Source organism: Chlamydotis macqueenii, chromosome 5 (genome assembly GCF_036417535.1).
Source record: "Chlamydotis macqueenii isolate bChlMac1 chromosome 5, bChlMac1.mat, whole genome shotgun sequence".
In the NCBI taxonomy this organism is placed as follows: Eukaryota; Metazoa; Chordata; class Aves; order Otidiformes; family Otididae; genus Chlamydotis; species Chlamydotis macqueenii.
Window position 1 is genome coordinate 69,798,384 of NC_141560.1, and position 17,068 is coordinate 69,815,451.

General features: G+C 42.1%; 1 protein-coding gene across 1 annotated transcript in view; it reads right to left on the bottom strand.

The window, feature by feature from the left end:
- Positions 1–10,565, bottom strand: part of LOC147600622 (uncharacterized) — a 30,793-nt gene extending 20,228 nt beyond the window's left edge. The window contains exons 1-2 of the mRNA XM_086749633.1: positions 10,557–10,565; positions 6,450–6,799 (exon numbers count right to left, since the gene is read on the bottom strand). Of these exons, the coding sequence (XP_086605759.1) occupies positions 6,450–6,799; positions 10,557–10,565 (359 nt within the window). The remainder of the gene's footprint in view (positions 1–6,449; positions 6,800–10,556) is intronic.
- Between the last annotated feature and the right edge of the window lie 6,503 nt (positions 10,566–17,068).

Consider the following 17,068-nt stretch of genomic DNA (forward strand, 5'->3'; position numbering starts at 1 on the left):
CTACATTTTGGTTAAAAATTAGATTAGAGTCGGTGTATAACGCACTTTCTGTGACACCATAAGCTGCCAAGACGACTGGTCCAGATTTTTTATTAAAAAAATTCGGAGTGGAGACACTTAAAACATATCCCAAGAAGGGGCAAGTAACTTTGAGTCTTCTACACTTACGTCAACATCACAGACTTTCAGCTGCAGAATTAACTAACTACGACCTTTACAGCTAATGAAGAAACTGAACACCAGTTCAATCAGAAATGCGGAAAGCCAAAGGGTGCATTAAGAAGCAAAGTTAAATTTGGGGAAAAATTCTACGTTTCTTATGGAGTGGGAAACAGACAGTTTTCACCAGCAACAGAGATTCTTTTACCAGCAGGATTAAACACTTGGCATTTTAAAGACTTTTTCTCTCACTTCTTTTGGTGCCTTTTCCACTGATCATTTTTACCCAAACGTCCCACGTTAAGGTCAGCAAACACTTTCTCCTTGGTTCTGATTAACATAACGCAACACCTTAACAGTGATGGGCTTCACTCTCAGTCATTTCTCTCCATCTGTACTTCTCTCCTTCTTTAATATCTGTCATCTTTGTTCCTCTGTCTCATCTACTCTTTTTTCCCCTCAGCACTCTAATTGAGCTTCATTCTAGCTGGTACAACCCACCAGTGACCACTGGCTCCTGTAAATGACCAAGAAATGGACAATCTGCAGAAGTTACACACTATTCAAGATACACAGCCTCTTCTCACACCCTCAGCTAAAAGTCATGACAGTGGAATGGTTGGATGATTTAAAATACTTACATTGCAGTGTTAACACAAATTAAAGGAGGAGTATCTTGATAAGGACTGTTGAATGTATTTTCTGTTATACTCTGGTGATTAAACTTCAGATTTAAAGCTTCAATAGCTTCGCAGTCTCAGTGTTGAACATAAAAATACCGTTTAACAAACTGTTTTTCTAAGGCTCTCTTTCAAAATTTACTCAGACAGAGTAAATATCCCCTGTTTGTAATTGAAAGGATGTTAGTCTGTATTTCCATAACTACTGCATCCTCATTACAATTCTTAAATTTTGTCAAGTACTTACTCTGCTGATATTTTGTCTGTAAAGTTTAATTAAACTAAAAGCACACATGCACTGAGAATCTGAAATTGCAACGACGAATTGGTGTACATGGTTAAGTATGACGGTGTTACCAAAACCTAAACCAGAGACATTTAGAATCCAAACGTACGAATGAAGCGGTTTAAATCAATTATGTACAACAACTCTTTCTACATGAATAATGATTTTGGAAGAATGATGCCATAGGTCCTGAACATTACAGCTACAGCTTTACCAGTAAACAAAATAGGCCAGAGATTGTTTGTGCTGCTTAATCGTCTGCGCTCTTGCTAGCATATTTTTTTGCCCACTCGCCCCAGGATCCCAGGCAGTGAGTGCACAGGCACAACTTGGATGCTCAGAGAACCCAGGACCCATCCCCAACAGACAGTCTGGTCACCGCCACTCTGTTTCGGAAAGAAAGCGAGCTCAGGTGTGCAGGAGGGAGCCGTGCCGTGCCATTTGGCCTCGGGGACGGAGAACAGCCACTGGCCTATTTTATTTAATTGCAGAGTCATGGTCTCTGGTGCCTCTAAGAAGGTGTTGGCACAACACGTACTGCATCGTTCAGCATCCCCGCATTAAGCATCCTGTTGCTCAGCCATGCAGAGCTATCGAGATCCTCGCAGCACGCACGCTGCTGAGCACAATGCACATTTCCACATACGCTACAGCGGACCCCTACACACAAGAATAAATGCTCAAGAGTGAACATGAGTGCACTGCTCTCCTGTGCTTCTTTCCATCAAAAAGACACAACAGCCTAGCTGGTTTCTAAAAACTTAGCTGGTTTACAAAAAAAAAAAAAAAAAGGGCGTTGTTTGAGGGGTTTTTTTTTAAAGTGAGATATAATATACTGTTTACTTCTAATACAGAAATTTATTAGAAACAATGTCAAGCATGGAATACAGCTTCCATATCTCAGGCATCAGACAGAACCATACGCTAAATGTGTCGTAGCAAAGAAAATCAAAATGTTTTTTCAAATATAATTTGAACTTAAATCTGATCCACAGTTTGCGTTATGTTTTATCTCACCACTTAGAAGCAGGTCTTTATTTGTGTCAACAGAAATGCTGTACATTGTTTTCCTTTCCTTCCTGAAAGAAAAGACATTTTAAAGCTGTTATATTGAATCATCAATAACAGTGGCATTTTCTGTTTGCTCCTAAGGGGTCCAGAATGTGCACTTCTAACCAACAGGATAACGCACTCCAGCAGCACGCAGTAGTTGCACCACTGCTGATAATCCTGTTTTCAAAGACTGTGAGCGCTTTCGGATCGGGATAGCCCTTGCACGCTATGGCATCTGAGCCAAAGTAACCCTGGGCTGGCTTACAGACTCACTGACTTGAAGGCAGCCTATTAAAACAAGACCTGAGTTCTGGGCAAACGATGAATATCGAGGGCTCATTCCAGACCCTAGGTTTTTAACATGAATTAAATCTCACCTGCGTATTCCTAAAGGTAGAACGACTGTCAAATACACATACTCAGCATGTCTGAGATGTCAGTGACAATCATCTCCATAACCAAGCGAGAACCCAAGAATTTGTTTTCTCAGCATCTCTGACATCAGGCAAAAACACTTGCGTAAACTGCTGGCAAAGCGCCTGTGTCATACCCTCGTCTACCGACTGCTCCACACAGAGCCTGACAGCCTGATCTTTAGTTCATACACACAGCTCTGCGCTAGGGAAACTGAAATCCAGGGTCAGCTACACTGCTACCCTAGCTCCAACAACCTTATTTTCTCCTGGTTTCCCTGTATTCCTCCAAACCTGCAAGTTCCTCTCCACAGGTGGAGGTACGTTCCCTGATATTTCTGGAACATGTTAGATGCTGTGTTTGTAAATGATCACGATGAGACCAGTGCTGGCAAGTTGTGTTCAAATATATACCATACTAAGTTTGTTCATTTTTAAATAAAAACGCAATAAAGCTTTTTATTGAAGCATGAAGACTAAAGAGAGAAACTGGTTAGAAAAAGCACTATCACTATATCTTTTAATTATTGTTCTTCCCTGGCAGAACTGAAAAATGCAGAAAGTAAACAGCAGTGCTGAAAGTAGTTTATATTTTCAGAATTCTAGGTTTGCGAATTCCAGGTGCTACTTCTCAGACAGGCAGGAAAATTAGACTCCAAAAACATTGATTTTAGCATGACAGTGTTTTTCTGAAGTTAATGGAATGCAAATCGCTATGCATGTATTTACATTTTTGATTAGGACAAGATTGAGAAGTTAGAAAATAGAGCAACGAGCCTGCTGTGGGTTTCAGCAAAGACGATTCGGATATGCAAGAGACATGAATAACAAACACAGAAGAAATAAGCAAAGGTCAAAAGAAGTACTAAAAGGCTGAAGATAAATAACTTGTCTTTACTATCCTTAGCAAAGAGTTCACACTATCTAGGGTGCATACTTTTTTAATTAATAGAAAACTAGTTTGATAGGAAGACCTACATCACACTGGGGCTCTGAGGGGCTTCTCTAGAAACTCGCAATTCTGTTACACAGCGAACGCTCACCAAAGAGTCTGACCTCAGAAGCAGCGAAACTGAAGTCTGCCAATGAAACTTAAGAAAGAAATTTGATCAAGCCATGGGAGTCTCTTGCATAATTCACTTTCTCTTCTTTGGACCGCTCTTGGCTGATCTGGAGAAGGAGCACCACGCCCCCAGCCCTCCTCCTTGCTCACATCCCAGATACCCTACAGACTCCTTACCCGAGGCACGTCCTAAAGGGCAAAAGCCGCAGGACCACCCACTCCAGGAACACAAGGAGGAGAAGTCCTGTTTCTGAGATGCAAACTACTCCGAAAGCGCTGTGGCTGCCAGCTGTGAGCAGCCCACAGTAAGAAAGAGCCAGGGCTATTTCTGAGTGGGGGATCTAAGAAGTAACCCAGGGCTTACAGCATCTGAGAAATTTGTGAGCTAAAGGAAAACAGGAAGCTTAAATAACTTCAGCTGAGAGACAGAGAAGCACAAGTGTGGGGAAAAAGAGAAAAGTCGGGATGGCAGCAGGGGAAAATCAATCTGAAGAAATTAAAAATTATTTTTTTCTGGCCCTAACAGCAGGAGGAAGCATGAGTGCTGTGGAATAAAACAGCAGCTATCAAAAGAGCTAGTCAGAATCAATAGAAAGAATTTGTCAGATGGCTTTGACTCTCAGCTGTACTTCATGGGCTTTTAATTCCAGTTTACAGAGAAACACCTGGAAAAGGTTCACAGGAATAACGCTGCATTTGGCCAGCCTTCAAGCCTGGCTACCTAAACTCAGCTGCAACTTCTTTCAACTTAATTATTGTAAACCATCAGACCAGCTGTGGCCAGAGAAGAAATACCAAAGCTGCACTGTAGTTTGACGGTGCTGCAAAAAATCATTGCAAATGCCTAGGTGAGGCTGATACCTAACATATGTAAGATTATATGGGCTGCCAAATTTGGGACTGGGAAAAGTGTTGGCCCTATTCAGGAAGGGCCTCCTTTTGAAGCCATCTTGCCTCCTCCTACAAGACTGAAAGTGCTTCTCCTAACTGGGATCCAGCTAACCTGCTTACCTCCTGCCACTGCGACATCTCTGCTTCCCTATGCTCTGTTTGCCACTTCTGCTCTCACTTTATTTCTGGGGGATTAACACACTTGGCTAACTGGAGTCCTTGGATTTTTAATACAGACAAAGTTAACATCCTGGGAAACCCAGGAGCACAGCTAGGACTTCAGTGCCTCGGAGCTATGAAATATACATAGGCGTCTGTTTAAAAATCCCTGCCTTTGAGAGATTCTGAGGACCTGCTAGCTTCCACTCACATCCATGCTCAAGCTTGAAAACTCTTGTGAAGTCATCCAGCAATGGATCTAAAAATTTAACAGCAGGTGCTCCACTTCACTAATTGTAGCTGCAACTTTTAAACAGAACAGAAACCTGGAAAGAACCGATCTATACCTTAACCCATTTTCTTGCTGTCTCCTGTTACATCTAAACTGGTGGATGTAGCGCTCCCAGTTTCCCAGTGCAGACGGGAGGTGGGGTGTTCATCAGCACCTTACTGAGCCTGAAGACCATGCTCCAGGGCAACCGCGGCTGCTGCTTTGGCGACGTACTCCCTCCGGTAAAACACTGCTATTCCCTATTATTTGTTCCACAATGACAAGCAGATTAAGGCCATGCTGTGCTAGGTGATACACACGTATTATAAGAGGAACATGAGACTAGGAGGACGATGTTATTTATTGACCCTCATTCTTCACAATCATGGGCAATTAGGCAATCATAAATCTAATTCAGACAGGCCCACAGGAAATCTAATCCACACACCAACACACAACAGGTTTTACAATAACATTCTGCACCAATAAAACAACACAGAATACCATCACAAACAAACACCTAAAGATGCAGCTACAGACCTCAGGAAAAAGTGGGAAAGGTTAAAAGTATTATCAATTATAATCCCTACCTAGAAGTACGACTTCAAATAAAACATGAAATCAGAAGCTGCAAAAAGGTCTCCCACTAATTATGCGTTTATCCACAAGAGAGATGGGGCACTGTAAAACCTACGTTGAAGTCTCACGCTGCTGAACCGCATTTTCAGCCCAGTTGCCTCCCAAGACTTGGATTATTTTAACGTGTTATTGTGTTTTCAATATAAGCAAAGAAGAGCCATGCTATTTCACAGTTAAGTCACAACCTTAATCCACAAATAGCTTTAAACAAAGATAGCGTTTGTTTCTGAGGACTTTTTTTTTTTTTTTTGTCCCTTCTGACAGAGACTCCCTTCAACAAGGCAGGTTGTTCTGAGAGGAGCTAAACAGAGCCAAGACCAGAGGAAAGGATAAAAGGAAGACCTAAAAAAAAAAAAAAAAAAGGGAAGGATGTAAAAACTTTCAGGAGAAGAATAAATTCACTGGCGCGTTCAGTGACTTGCAGGGAGGTTTTGTGACTTAGGGAGCGCGGCCTAACTTACACAGGTGTTTCGGCGAAGGATGCCAAGAATTCCCCGTTGCTTTCCCACCGCTCACACCCCAATCCCTCTCCTACCCCATCCTGCCCATTCCCCCCCCACGCCCCCCGCTATTTGAGAGCCGGGTCCCCCCGCGTACCTGCCCGGCCGGCCCACGCCGCGCCCTCCCCCTTCGCCGCCTCCCCACAGCCACGCACCCCCCTCACCCCCAAACCGGCCATCTCACCGCTCCCGTCCCCAGCCGGCACCCAAAAAGTCAAGGGGCTGCCGGCAACTCAGCCTCACGGGTTTCCAGGGGGTTCCCCCGACCCCCAATTTTCACTCCGTCAGGCGAGACACCCCCCCCCCCCCGCCCGCACCCCCCGGGCCGTGCCTACCTGCGGCGGGACGCGGCGGGAAGCTGCGAGGGGGCGGCGGGAACGGCGCTGCCCTCGCGCCCCGGCTGCCGCCACCTCCGCTCGCCGGGGCCGCGCTTCCCGGGGCGGCGGAGCGAGGAGGACCGGGGGGGCCGGGGCCGGGCCCGGGAGCCGCCCCCCCCGCTCTCAGACAGGCAGTGCCCGCCTTGCTCCCCGGCCCGCTGCTTCCCCCCGCCCCCCACCCCGCCGTCGGTGCCCGGCGCCGCGCTTACCGGCTGCCGCCCGCTGTCCCCGCCGGGCGGGTCGCGGCCGTGGGAGAGGCGGCCCCGCCGTACCGGCGCTGCCCCCTTGCCCGCCTCCCAGCGCGTAACCTACGCGGGGGCCGCAGCTACGGCTCCGCGGAAGCGGCGGGGCGAGGGGCGAGCCGGCGGGATACTTGCATTTTGGGGCGGGCCGGGTCAGTCCCCGTAGCCTGGAGGGGCTGTCCAGCAGCTCAGCTACCAGCCGTCCCTGCGTACTGAATTTTCTTGGCTATTTTCTTTTTATTTTTTAATCTTGCGCCCGCAGCTGGCCCTGCCAGCTCCCTGAGGGGCTGCGGCGATGGGTCCCAACCCTGTCAGCCCGATGGGTGCATCCAGGCTGCGGCCTCCGGGGAGCTACGAGCTGGCAGGCCGGGTCGCAGAACCACACAACAGCCAGCGGTAGGGACGAGCAAATATCCCAGCTGATGCGAGAAGTTGGAAACTTCTACGGCCACAATCCTTTCCTAGAGGAGCGGAAGCTATTGGGCTCGACCCAGAGGGAGATCCAAGTGTAGGGTGGGGGTGCAAGGATCCCAGATGTCAAGCTGAGGTGAAATGGTGGATGGAGACGTGGACGCAAACGCAGTGGGATTGCGTCTCGTGCAATCTCCAATGGTGCGTGCGCTCCTGCTTTTTCTCCACATCATCCCAGACATCACAGGGGGTAGCTACGGCTTGACACCGCAGTTTGTCACGGCACGGGTTGGATCTCCAACAGCTCGCGCTGGTAAACGCTCATTTCCAGCTCGGGTCACTGCCAAGCCGCTGAGAGGATTTGGAGACATGAGAACCAGCGTTTGAGTCCTTGGTGGATGCAACAACGTTGGGACCAGTACTTGGTAGAACATCATTCTAAAAAAGCTGTATCTTTGACTCTTTATCCTCAAACCCAACCAACGTTAATTTCAAATCAATAATGCCCCTCAGTGCAAATTTCAAGTTACTTCATGTGATAATTTGGATTTTAGACCACTTTAAGGAGTCAACCCTTAAGGCACAATGTCACACTGATCTTTAGCAACAATCACTCTTGCTGTATTTTTTCAATATAAGTCATTTCAAAGTAAATAGAACATGAAATACGTGTAAATAGTTTTAGCAACTCACTTTTGGACTTTCTGAACGGCTTTGTATAGTTAAAGAACAACTCACTGTGGCAGCTCTCAAACGGCCCTTTTTGAACAAGAAACGTCCTTGAAAAGGAGAATATTTTTTAATATACACAGAACGGCTATGCACCTCATGAATATTAATGCATATTAAACTGCGTGCCATGAAAATAATTTTCACGCAAAGGGTCTTACGCACATAGGTGCATTCACTGGCAAAGTTCACGTGTAGTTCTCCCTCCTGGTTGCAAGCCCTTGGTGATAGGGGGAGGTCTTTCCTTTTAGATATCCTTTTAGATATCAGGAAGGATGTTGGGATTGCCTAGCTCTCAGAATGTTACGTCGTTATAGGAAATTAAAAGCAAACAAAAACAACCCAGAAGCAAGCAAGCAAGCAAACAAACAAAAAGAAGGCTATTTGATTTGAATGGGAATTTGCTACCTCCTCTAAACTGATTTACCCGTCCCTACATTTTGCTCTTTAAATTTTAAAGCATCTGAACATTTGTTCTGTCAGTCGAGAAAAAATGGACTTACTTAAACTCATGTTAGATCCCCGGGGGATATCATGGGGAAAATAGGACAGCAGTGCTAAGAAGAAAAACTCCATCTGCAGCATCTTTTACAATTAAAAACTTGCAAACAGTGAACAGCAACAGCAGCAAAAAAAAAAAAAATCATAAAACAACAAACAGTGGAAAGTATTTCATTCTTTTTTATGCTATAATTCAAAACTCGATATTGAATCCAATGGCCAGTGTAGAAAAAGTGCAAATGAAAATTACATCAGTGGCAACAGCTGACAGTTGCTCTGCATGAAGGGCAGAATTCTGCCTCCGTATTTTTACTGGCATCTAATTAACACATACTGTCTTCATCAATTTCAAATGAAAAGTCGCAAAGTACGATCAAATCAAATCAAAATTTGGCATCCATCAAGTATTTTATAAATACTGATGGCAACAACAGCAAGCCACAAACAAATTTATGTCCCCCAGTTTTTTAACTGTGATGTCTAAAACTTTCCCTTGATGAGTTAAGTCCTGCCAGTGCTTTACCTATAATTAAATACCTTTTCCGTTTCTAGATCTTTAGGATTCTTCCTTTAAAAAAAAAAATTACGATGACCTTCAGGGGCTTCAGCTGAATAAGAGCCAAGAAAACTGGGACAAAGCAGCTACTCCCAACTATAACCAGTTGCGTGAAAAACGTGGTAAGTTGCGATGTGATATTAGGAAATTTGTCTGTAACATTTTATCCTCCCAAAATCATAGGAAGGGAAGTACAGCAAGAGCAAATCCCTATCTGAAATTACACAACTTTGCAGCTTCGGGGAACTTTCTTTCAGGACTGTGTTTGACTCTTCATTTCTATAACGTTTTATGGTTGGCCATAAAACTTCGGGAAGCCCATAAAGCTCCAGCAGCACTGGGGGCTACTGCGCTTCTGTTCCTTGAACCAGCAAAAGGCGACTCCTGACCGTTACGGATGGGATTTATCTGATCCTGGGCACTGTCTGAGCCAGGCCACCTGCAGCTGCTCAGTTTTTTCCTTTTATTATAGAAGTATCGGGAATCATATTAAACTGGAGAACAAACACTTTGTAGGCTGAGAGGGTTACATGGGATGAAACCCATGTTTCTTATTCACAGCAAAGGAAGTTTCAAGGACTTTTCAAACTCTTGTTGTTTTAAATCAATGACCTGGTTTCCGCGCATTCTGATAATTTTGAATGCAAGTTCAGCATTAGACTTATTATTAGTCTGATTACAAGATTTTTAAAACTCCAGTCAAACAGAACCTGCATGGCATTGAACTACGGAAATCAAGGTAGGACTAGAACAATAATGTGGCAGACTCCAAACGCAGATTTCTTGTACAAGAGGTAAAAAGTGAAATATTTTGTTGAAAAAACCCTACATATTCCTTAGCATTTTTATGTTTCCAAAAAGATGAAGTTGAATAAATTATCTAGGAATTTTATTTAGATTTTTTTGCACATTTACTAAAACCCATAAAAAGCACTTTCAAATTAAACCTTTTAAATAGTTTTGAAGAATATATTTGCTTTCCCATAAGATCTCAAACCCCTCACTCACTCACCCCTCTTACAAGTACTGCTTGTAAGATCTTCCCCGCTGAATTCACAATCCTTGTTAAGCTCTGTTCAATAATCTCAAAGTTGGACTTCCTAAGCTCTTTTTGGGTGAGGTGTTTTGACATCTTTATCCCATTTTTGTACTTTGCTTCCATACTTCTTCAGTAACTGTTTTCCCCCTTCTATTCCGAAATGGTTTATCAGCTGGCCTTAATAAGCCATGTTATTAAGCTTAAACCAAGATCAAGTTAAATTAATGCAGACTTTTTTTCCTGTGACAGTGAATAGATTTCTCCAGCAGTCCTTTATGTCCTTTAAGAATAATAAAAGTCATTAAAAGCACCAGCTAGACACAGATCTGGAAGAGGTGTAAAGCACATGAATATCTCCTGATGTAAGATTATTGTACCTTTTGAAATAATAAGCCATTTAAATCTAAATGCTTTGTGTCAATTTTTGTTAGGTTCCTTGCACTCCAAGATAAAATACTTTTTTTAAATTAATGACTGATAAGGAAAAAAAATCTGTTCCTTTTCTGTTATAGGTAAATTACCATGAAGTCATTTATTAAAAAAAAAAAGAAAGAGAACGAAAGTCTTCCCTAACTTCCCCTCCTTACCTTGTTCATGTTGAAGAAAGTAATTCTTCTATAAATTAGTATACAAGCAAAAATTATTATTATATAGCAAACATTAAACAATAAATTATCTAATTTTCTTGTATCGAAAGTTGGAGTGTCTTTCTTTTTTTCTTCTGATAAATTTGTGATTTGTAATATGCATGTTCTGATTTCAATGGCTAATTCATTTCCTCCTCAGGTTACATGCATAATGACACAGTTACACAAGCGTTTATTTTAAGAACTTGGCTGCACTTGGCCTGTCATGAGTATTATACATAACCATGACCTCCCGAATTCACATCTTCCATTGGTACCTCTACAGTTCTCGTCTTGGTTGGTTTTATTGCTCTGCTGGCAGTCGTTTACCAGAGACAAGAAGCAACAGAAATAGAACTGGCTTCATGAGGTGCATAAACCGACCCAAGAATTTTTAAAGATTAGTATCAAAGACGTCTTGCTTAATCTGCTCTGAAGCTGTGAAGGAAGGTTGTGTTTTAGTCCAGAGCTGAGGTACGAGTGGTCACTCTCCTCCTCCCCGGAGCCGTGCTCGCTCCTGAGCGTGTTTCAGAGCAGCTGCGCCACCGCACAGCCGTCCCTCCACATCACCACAGCTTCTTCCAGCTACAAATGTCATTTTGAAATAATCTCCTCATTTTTATTGTTGGGTGCAAGCAGACATTGTACTTGTGCACCTCTGCTTCACACTGAACCCTCATTCACTGCAAGCCTTTAATCAATTGGATTTACTCTCTGAAATAATTGAAATAAATGAGAATAATAAAATAGAACACAACAAAAAAAACCTGGAATTTAAATATAGGACCTCTGGCTTTCGTTGAAAGTTCCCCAACTCTTGTGACCAACTATGCTGTTTTATACGATTTCTTATTTTGTACACACATCTATTTTTTAAACTAAGTAATTCCAGTCTCTTAACCTTTTTTCTTGCGTGAAGTCTCTCCATGCTTTCTATAGTTGCCATCATATCTGGATTCTTGCTAATTTCTTTTTTTTTTTTTTTTTTTTAAGTTGGAGCCACCAGATCTTAGTGTAGAGTAAAGAAATGAAGATGCACTATTGGGTTCAGTAGATTGAACACTAACAGTCCTTTTCTTACAGACTTTATGGAGCAGTGTCCTCTTCTCCACCTCTTCTTCCGGTCCTGCTTGGCTTTTTGGACACCAGATCCATTGTCCACTGTTAAATGTAGTACAGGTAAGGTAAGGCTTACCATTGCTCTTTACTGTATCTGGGTAGTAACAAAACTGAAAATCAGAAGTCATCCATACACTTTCAGAAATAATCAGAGAAGTAGATCATTTACCACGCTTTTTGCTAAAGGACAAAGCTGGGTAAGTGCAGGGAACCTAAGAAAATTCAGAGATGTGTGTCAGTCACAAATACTAAGGAAAAGCAAGCGGTACTTACCTTGTTCAAATGCATGTGCTCTTTGCATAGATTTTTCCTATATAAAAAAAAATAGGTATCATTTTAAAAAAATTATATTCTTCTCAGAGGAATTTAGAATTTAACTCTCACAAGAACGATGCCAGAATGAAGCATCTTACACAAAATATAAATTATGATACTAGAGTGAAAAAAGCTTGCCCTTATTCACCTGCAAAACTGAGTAAGGCAGGGATAACAAACTTTCTTTTTACTATCTAGCCAGCACAGAATTACCTTTGGTAGGCTCATTTGTAGAATATCAGGCAATGGAATTTTCATGGCCTGTTAAGGCCAGGGTCCTGGAGGCAGAGAGGGAAAATGGCTTCAGGCTGAGAAAGCTGCCATCCTCCAGCTAAATAGATCCATCCTCCAGCTAGATTGTCCTCACCCAATTCCATTGGGGCCAGGAAGAGTTCTCCAGTTACGGCTTGAGTCACCATCCCATCCCACACGATGTGACGCTCATCACGTCACCCCGTAGTGACAGAAGGTCCTCTCCTTTCCCCATTCAAGAAGTGTTCGGATAGGCAGTGTCAGGGGATGTGCAGTTTGGGACGATACCATATGTCACCTTAAAACAATGTGCTGAGATTCAAAGGTGCTTGAATTGCTGGATCCGTTTTAAATCGGAGATATCCATGCACGGAGTGAGTTTAGGAAAAAAGCAGGTAAGAACTGTTTGCAGCCTGTGGTCCAAAGTTCAGACTGGCATCGCAGCTCTCAGGACCAAACCCACAACATGGGCTTAAAAGAATGCAAATGTTCTAATTCTGGCTAATCTCGGTGTTGCCTCAGCCTATGTGGGAAACTCTAAATATTTGTTTAAACTTGATTTTGTAAGACGCACTCAGTGTTTTGCACAGGCTTATGTACATTTCTGGGTAGGAACGGGCAAATGCTTAAATACTTCAGCAAAGATGAGATCAAATCAGGACATTTTATGCACATATATCAGTTTGGAGATGTACTAATAGTTAAGCAGTCATTACAGCAGTTTCTGAAGGTACCAAGGAAATAATTAAAAAGAAGCGAACTGTCATGTTTTTAATGCTTTTAGAGTGATTTCAAGCAACTTCACATGACAAACATTTCTATCCACTGCCCTCCTGTTCCCTTATCAAGCCATAGCTAATCAGCTGTAGGCTGCCCTGCTGCTAGCTCAGGCAACAAACCACTCGTGACTCCAGCAGATGTTCTCCTTTTCATGCCAATAGGAATATTTACTAACATTTTTTCACGTTATGGTTTTCTGTCTCAAAACTTATTCCTCAGGATCAGGAATATGCCACATTTAACCACTTGGAGCCATACATATTCTTTTACTAACACTGGCACTTGCTTGAAAGTTACACAATGAGATTTTTACAGTTTATTTATTCAAAGTAGGGATTACCTAGAGCCCACGTTTTTAAAAATAAGAGTTTATTGAAGGGTTTTTTTTAAAAGACTGAGTTCATAAAAACCTGGAAGGCTTTCTGCTGTCAAGCTAAGCATGCGCTCTGTCTTTATCCGGCTCCTCTCTGCCAAGTGAGGTGGTTGCTCACCAAGGGGAAGAGATGCTTGCTGGTAAACCAGTCTTTTGTTCCGCAAGTCTGTAATCTCCAATTTGTAAACGAAGCAAAGCAGTGCTCTCTTTTATTCTGCATTCACTAATCAGCACCTCAGGGAGAACGAAGCAACCTTTTATAAAGAAAAGCAGATAGATTATTTTCTTTAGGGTTAGCATTTAAATGTCTTTATGAATCATTGGCTACTTGTTTTTATTTATATAAAATTTTCAAAGTTCATAAATACCTTCAATGCACTCCCATGAAAGTTGATTTTCCATGTGGATCTGTTAAGGTAAAAATAGGGATTAAGAAACTTTCCCAAAGGCATGAATTAGTCACAGTGGATAGAGAATCCATGAATCCTGCTTCTTGCTAACTCCAAATGATGTTCCCTCTTATATTAGTATGAAGTAGCTGAACTGTAGTTAATGCTACCAGGTGTTAGGTAAGCTTAGATTTTATTGCTTCTCAGGCTCATGCAAACTGTAAATCAATTAATCATTTTTTTAAATGGAAATATATGAGAATACTGTCTGATGGCTGCCATGTTACAGAGACCCTGGGCAAAGAGAAAGGAGAGAAAATATAGGGCTTTTTTTCTTTTTTTTTGTTGCTTTGCTGGCTTGGCACAATCACTCCTTCCTTTCAATTGACAACACAGACCACAGTAGATGGTAGCAAGTCATCGAGCAAGAGTCCTGTCTGCCACTTACGAGATGTAGTCGTTCGGACGAACCTGGTTTGCTTCTCATTGCAACGGTGGAGGAATTTGCACGTGGTTACACATCTCAGCTGGGGGGGCAGGTAAACTCAGATTTAAATAGCCATGTATTCAAATAAACTAATTGGATCTTCATGGCTAATCTATTTTATTTGTTGTTACGCAAGAGTGGCTGCATGTACATAACCATTACTGGGAAGCAGTTTTCTAAAATTTGCTAACTTGGTCACTTTGATTATCTGGCTGTATCTTGAGTGAATGATTGCTACAGTAAAACTACAAGAAGCTGAGAAAACATGTGAGAGCTGTATTTTGAGTCAGGTCTGGACCATTACAGCACACCAGCACAGAGTCCTAATGGACAAATACAGCGTAGGCAAATCTTAAAATTATTTCCCTTAAAGGCATATTCTGGTAAGATTATCCAATAAATGACAATATTGACAAGAAATCATTTTCCTCACAGAAAAAAAAAATACAATAAATACAAAATAAAAATATAGCCATCCTGTGTAACAGATTTACAAATACCTTGTGACACAGAAAAATTGTAATCACTTTGAGATGAACATTTTAGTTTGGTTTATCACTGAACAGTAATTCTAGCAGGGGGAGTTCATACATGTGAACTGCAAACCCCAGATCGGCTGTTCGTTTCCTACGATTTACTCTTCAGGTCTACAGACTGTTTCACTCTTCAGAATAAATGCAAACCACTGATACAGTCAACAGCTAGGGATAAAAACACTCCACCCATAGTCTAACATCTCTTGGAAGGCAATCAAGGCAATCATTTCCAAGCCTTGTGATTTTCAGAGGCTCAACTATAGTCTTGGTACATCAGGCTGTTATGATGCTGCAAGTTTTTGTAAATTTTACTGAAATCAAGGGGATTCTCTGTATAAAGATGTCGTTGGTGTTGTGACCTGATTTTCAAAGACAGTGAGCACCCAGACCTCCCTTTGGCTTCACAAACAGCTGTAGATGTTCATCACACCAGATAGTCAAGCCATTAGCCCTTCAGCATTCTAATATTTAAGATCGTTTAGATGGATTTACCCAGAGGAAATTACTGTAGCTATTAATTTACGTTCATTTCCTCACACGTAGAGGGAACATATGAAAGTCAAGTCATTTTTGCTGCTGACAATAAAAGTCATACATCCAAAGATCAAGTACTTGGTGGTTTTGCTGGCCTGAGCCCTTCATGCCTTGTCAGCTCCCTGTCCTCACTGGAAGACCACCAGTTAATGGATTCAACCTTTACATCAGTGAAGAACAACAGATCAGCATGTCAAAGTTACACTGAAGTCATGTATGTCCTCTTTCTCCTTCACTTATTTTTATAGTCGTTACATCTAATTTCCTTCACCATTGCTTTACTTAGTTTCATAGAAATTACAGTTATTCAAGCAAGTAAAAGGCAGTTAAAAAGAGCAAAGTTCTAGCTGTTCACAAAGCTCACTGCCCTCTGAAATTCAGCTCCCGCATGTGCCAACTTCAAAATGTCACTAACCATCTCCTGGAGACACCTTGGCAACCTCGACCAGCTCTTGACTTGAGCAACAGTTTAAGACAACTGAAAGTCTAATAACTTATTTTTTCCAAGGTAACGTAAAGAAAGAGAAAAAATCACTTGACGTCAAAGTAAATCTCTGTGTGTAAAACAACTGAAAACAAAAAGATCACAATTTCACTGGCAGTTTATGCATTTCCTGCAAATACTCGTATGTCATGAGGAGTCCTAGAAATACTGGCAGATAATATGGAGGGGTCAGAAGAGAGCCAGAGGTCGACATTGCAAAACTCCTTGAGCGTGTGCAACAGCTACACAATTTCAGCTTGATTCCAGGAAAACACCCAAGAAACGCAGTAGAAAAACAAAACCTGAATTGTAGACAGAAACTAAAATATTTAGGAATTCAAGAAGTCAAAACAAGAAACTGCTAATAACTTTCTTCTCTGTGACGCTTAGGCTCCTATGGCCATCCCAAATGGATTAAAATGAGAAATCTTCTGAAATACATGCAAGGCCAGCTTTGTCAAATATTTCTATAGATTTGACAGTAGAGATACCAAAGTGGAATGAATTCTTTTATTTATTATTTATTATTTACCAGCAAGTTTCACCTGGAACAATCAAAGTTCAAGTACAAATTCTCAGGCCCCGTATAGTGTGTTGCTTCTGCTGCTTCTAGTAACATCTGCTGGGTTTCAGAGCCATGAAACAGAAACCCAGACATCACGGGCTCCGGCATCTGTCTGTGAACATGACAAACAATTCTCCAAGTTTAACAGAAGCTGAAGGCATTGGTCACAGTGAGCAAAACTTTGATGCGGCAACCGGCTGTATCATGGATTTGTATCGAGTTCAGCGACTACTCCATGGACCTGATGGCTTTGTTTAGTTCTCTGTGTAGAATATTTCTCTTTTTCACTTCAAAGTACAAGTCCCTGTACTGTAAAGCAGTAACAAGGATGATAACCAAATATATTTTAAAAACTGATCACAATATTGACTGAGGCATCCTCCCAAGGCTCTTCCTAGGACAACTGTGGCTGCAGTTTATTCTGCAGGGTGTTATATGTGAGTGAAACCTTGGAGCCAGCACAAAGTTCTAGTGGTTTTGAGTATAATGATTCACAGCAGCAGTTTTGAATGCAAGACCAGGTCCTAAATCCATTCACTGTTTATAGAAAGAGCTGGGGTTTGGTAAAGAGAAGGCAGAAGCCTGAAAGAAGTCATAGTTTCTGTAGGACTTGTTAAAAGTAACACTTCCAAAACAGAG